This window comes from Amblyomma mixtum, chromosome 10, assembly GCF_055824585.1.
Source record: "Amblyomma mixtum isolate Tamu chromosome 10, ASM5582458v1, whole genome shotgun sequence".
NCBI lineage: Eukaryota > Metazoa > Arthropoda > Arachnida > Ixodida > Ixodidae > Amblyomma > Amblyomma mixtum.
In genome coordinates, this window is record NC_143021.1 from 127,089,013 (window position 1) to 127,093,812 (window position 4,800).

Consider the following 4,800-nt stretch of genomic DNA (forward strand, 5'->3'; position numbering starts at 1 on the left):
TCTAGCCTTTCAAATTACAGGCCCATCTCATTAACAAGCATACCATGCAAAATTCTGGAACACATCATATCATCAGCAATAATGAACTACCTCAGTCAGCAGAACTTTTTTTTGTCAACCAACATGGATTCTTGCGTGGCCGTTCCTGCGAGTCACAGTTATTTGAGCTCGTGGCCGACCTGCACGACGCTGTACATCATTTAATGAGGATTGATGCCGTATTCATTGATTTTGCAAAAGCGTTCGACAAACAGCAAAGCGGAAAGTTGGGCAAGTTGGATAACGTTCATGATGTAAAAAATAGCGCACAGGGAACACACGGGACGGAAAGTAAACGACGCAGACAAGCGCTAACTCGCAACTGAGGTTTATTGCTGACTTGGTCTTTCCAGGAGGGACTGTTTGTGGTTGTTTTTGTTTTATGTTTTTTAAAGTGACTACCTTATATTGCGCGCGTCAGCAATAAACCTCAGTTGCGAGTTAGCGCTTGTCTGCGTCGTTTACTTTCCGTCCCGTGTGTTCCCTGTGCGCTATTTTTTACATCATGAGCGTTCGACAAAGTTGCTCATAATCGTCTTATATTTAAACTTAAAAATCTTAACATAAACAGCAATGTCTTGAACTGGGTTCTTAACTTTTTATCTAACAGACAGCAGCTCGTGTCTGCCAATGAATTTTGCTCCGCACTAACCCATGTAAAGTCTGGTGTGCCCCAAGGTTCGGTGCTCGGGCCTATCCTCTTCCTTATTTACATCAACGACATAAGCAGCAACCTCACTTCTACAATTAGGCTATTTGCGGAGGACTGTGTTATTTACAGAAAGATTACTGACCCTCATGACACTAATGCTTTGCAATCAGATCTTGATGAAATAGCTAAGTGGTGCGAACAATGGCATATGGGAATAAACGTTTCGAAAACGAAACTTGTAACATTTACGACGGCTAGAGTCACTGAACCCATCTTTTATTCTATCGGTAACATGGCCATTGAAAAAGTTCCTGCAATCAAATACCTAGGTGTCTACATTTCTTCTGATTTAACATGGCACAAACACATTGAATATATAACCACTAAAGCATACAAAACCCTGGGTTTCATTAGGCGTAGCTTGTACTTTCCAAATCAGGTCACCAAACTTTTAGCATACACAACTTTAGTCAGATCACAACTAGAATATGCCGCTTTCATCTGGAACCCACATCAAGCTTATCTTGCGGATAAACTGGAATCACTTCAAAATAAGGCTGCTAGGTTTATCACAAGGAAATACGCGCGCTACTCCAGCATCACAGATATTAAATCATCTCTATATTTAAGCTCTCTTGGAAAGCGAAGACTTGTCACCCTGCTAAGTCACTTTCACAAGATCTATCACAATCACTCGCCATTCACAGATTCTCATATCAAACCAGCACATCGCATTTTCCCCCGATTAGACCACTGCTTCAAAGTGCAACCCCAGATTGCTCACACTGAACTTATGCGTCATTCGCCATTGTTCCTTGCCATCTATCACTGGAATAAACTACCTGCAGAAATTGTTCTCGAAAACAATTACGACGCATTTCTTAACAAACTGAAGAGCTTACTCTTTGCTGGCCCTTAATGAAATATTATCAGAAGTGTATTCTTTTTTAGATTGTCTTGAACAATGTGGTCCACGTGTGCGTGTTTTAAAATACTTCATTTATCCTGTTGTCTTCCTTATTTATCTGAGCTCATGTTTGTTTATGCTTTGTGATATTTTTCACTGTGTTATGTAATACGATTGCTTTATTGTTTTTTTAACCCCCTATGTAATGCCTGTAAAGGGCCTTTAGGGTATTTGAATAAAAAAAAATAAATCATGACGCTGCGTGATCGTGCAGGGGAGTACGAGTGCACGTTAAGGTATAAGGAATGTTCTATGAATTTGACCGAACATTGCCGAAAATGATCATTCTGGTCGCGACAGAATGAGATCAAGATTCTTGGCCAGGGCAGCAACGCCATGGCGCAAGAAATAATGGAATCTTTCTTAATAAAGAATGCACACAATTGCGTTAGCGTTACGTTTCTTGCATTGCATGGAAGCCAGTCAGCTTTGTTAAGATCTGTCTTGCAGGGTATGATGGTGTTATCACGTTTGCCAGGCATGCTCTGGGTGTATCCGCAGCGCGTGCACCTGTTTTTCTTATATTTAAAGTTGGTTTGGTTTGGTTTTGTGGGGTTTAACGTTCCAAAGCGACTAAGGCTATGAGAGACGCCGTAGTGGAGGGCTCCGGAAATTTCGACCACCTGGGGTTCTTTAACGTACACTGACATCGCACAGTACACGGGTCTCTAGAATTTCTGCTCCAAAGAAATTCTAGCCACCGCGGCCGGGATCGAACCCTCGTCTTTTGGGTCAGCAGCCGAGCACCATAGCCACGGAGCCACCGCGGCGGCTATATTTAAAGTTGTCAACGTCTTAATAAACTAGTTGTAAGTTTGCGCTCTTTCTGTCGTGTCTTCTGGCTTCGTGTAGTCTTTTTTGCGCATGACCTTTCATGGCATTACAAGGTAACTGCACCTTCTTTGCTCCTCTGTGTTCCCTTGAAGCCACACGTCGTTGTTCGATGGCCACCTTAATTTGCGTATTCTTGCCAGCTTCGTGGCTTCCTCTTTCCTCTCCAGTGCTTTACTCCTTTTACTTGATTAATTTTTGAACTGATGGTTAGTTCTAACTGATTATAAACCCACTTTTTCATTCCACTTTTTACCACCGGAAGCACAAGTTTCTTCAACCTCACTACCACCTCAACCTAACTGTTGTGATAGTCATACGAACAGGGGCAGCTGACGCGTATCTAGCCAAGGAATGATGTAACCTGCAACTAACTTGTAGACTGATTTTTGTCATCCACAGGCGTTCGTGGATAACTTAGGTCCACTTTTACTGGTAGTGGGTGCCGAATGACTCGCTAAACATTCTTGAGGCCATGCTTATTGGGCGAACAGTCCAATTTGCAAGCCCGTTTCTGGGAAGATGGCATTATGTTTTCCGCAAGTCCTTTATTTTATTCGCCGCAAAAATCATGGCCAAAATATCTGATGTATGCTTATTTCCGTTATCACTTACTTCATTTAGGCGAAAGCCTTTAATGCCTCATACTGTCGTGACCAAGGAATGTTAGCAAATGTGTCCGCGTTTCGGCGTCACTACTTAAAACAAAAACTCTGTCGAGGCTGGGAATCGAACCGGGGCCCTTGGCATATGAAGTGGTGACGCTGCCACTCATCCACGAAGGCTACTGGTTTGAGCATGAATTAATGCGCATGCAGTGAATGCTTGGGTTTCATAAATAAAATAAAAGAAATAAAAAGTAAGTAACAAAATGAAAAAAAAATAAAATTGGAAAAGAAACAGAAATAAGAATAAAATAAAAAATATGAAAACAAAAACACAGCGCCAGGAAACGCTTTCTCCTTGCAGCACTATAGAAAGACAATGTGCCCCTGAGTTTTTCAGGACGTGCCTAGTCCGCAAACAAAATAGGTGTGGTGTAACCGCGGTTGGACCTGGTAACAGAGCGAAAGCTGTGGTGTATCGGGCAACTAGACAAGGCTTGGCGTCTGCCACATTGAGTGCGTTCCGAAGAATTTCGCTGCTCGCCTAATTGGAATGTCTGTAATGTACGCGCTAGTATTTAAGTTGTTGAGGCCTTCCCCACGACGTCTATGCCAGCAGCTGCCAATCAACCTTTGTTAACAATTTAAATATGCCCTTCATAAATATCATCGAGGCAATCATATTCAATCAATATTTCTTCTCCCACCCCTTATGTATACCCCCAAGGTGGCGCCTTTAAGGTAATAAAATGAAGTGAAGTGAACACCTCCGTACACAATTCGAAGATACGTTTATAAGACATATGTGCATTGACTGGACGCGCTCCATTTTCTGGACCAACGTGTACATTGCGTGTTGTGGATCCATGGGGCGCCGCACGCGGCGCCGCCGCACGGGAAGTTAATGCTAGACTTCTGTGAGCGGCACAGCCTAGTTATTGCAATAGAGAAACTAAATGTGAGGGACAAATCACGTGGGAATCCCGTAACAGGTAGACAACAATTGACTACTGTCTAATGTCGCAATGCATCTATTCCAAGCTCGCAATTATGGAAACAGACGAAGAGGAGAAGTACAGCCTAGGAAGTGATCATAAACGTATTAGTCTACAGTTGGGAGCCCTAGTCAAAAGAGAAATGCAGCGAAGTCAAAAAGACAACGTAAAATTAAACGATGAACAAATAGCGCTAATATCAGCCGAAATAGAAGAAGTAATCGAGAAACGCCCCATGGCAAAGTGGGATTATAAGCAGTTAGAACTGCTCATCACTAAAAAAATTAAACAAGTAAAAAGAGTAAACCGCCCTAGAGGAAAGAGGAAGCCACGAAGCTGGTGGAATATGGAAATTAAGGAGGCCATTGAACAATGACGGGCGTCTTCAAGGGAACAGAGAGAAGCAAAGATGGAGCAGTTATCTGAAGAGGAAATAGGCGAAAAATGGGAATCATATCGAAAAAAGAAACAGCAAGTTCAGGTCCTAGTCCAGGCTAAAATAAAGCAGTCCTTTGATCAATGGCTGGCTGAAGTTCGCGACGCAAATAAAGGGGGGCCAAGAAAATTCTGGAACCCTATAAGATGGTTGGGAAAAACAAATCAAAGAAAGCAGGAACAGATAAAAGATGCTGAGGGAAAATGTTTAGAGGGAGAAGATGCTGTGAACTACAATACGTAAGATATAGCTGCGTCTTTTAGCAAGGACAATAA

At 42.4% G+C, this 4,800-nt stretch overlaps 1 protein-coding gene across 1 annotated transcript; it reads left to right on the top strand.

Annotated features, from left to right (window-relative positions):
- Positions 1–899: 899 nt before the first annotated feature.
- LOC149326899 (uncharacterized) lies at positions 900–1,610 on the top strand. Its single transcript, XM_089564721.1, has one exon. It carries the CDS (start codon positions 900–902, stop codon positions 1,608–1,610), a length of 711 nt encoding a protein of 236 aa, XP_089420847.1.
- Positions 1,611–4,800: the final 3,190 nt, after the last annotated feature.

Bases quoted from the DNA above. Each gene is read 5' to 3' on its own strand.
- LOC149326899 (XM_089564721.1), top strand. From the start codon at position 900: ATGGGAATAAACGTTTCGAAAACGAAACTTGTAACATTTACGACGGCT.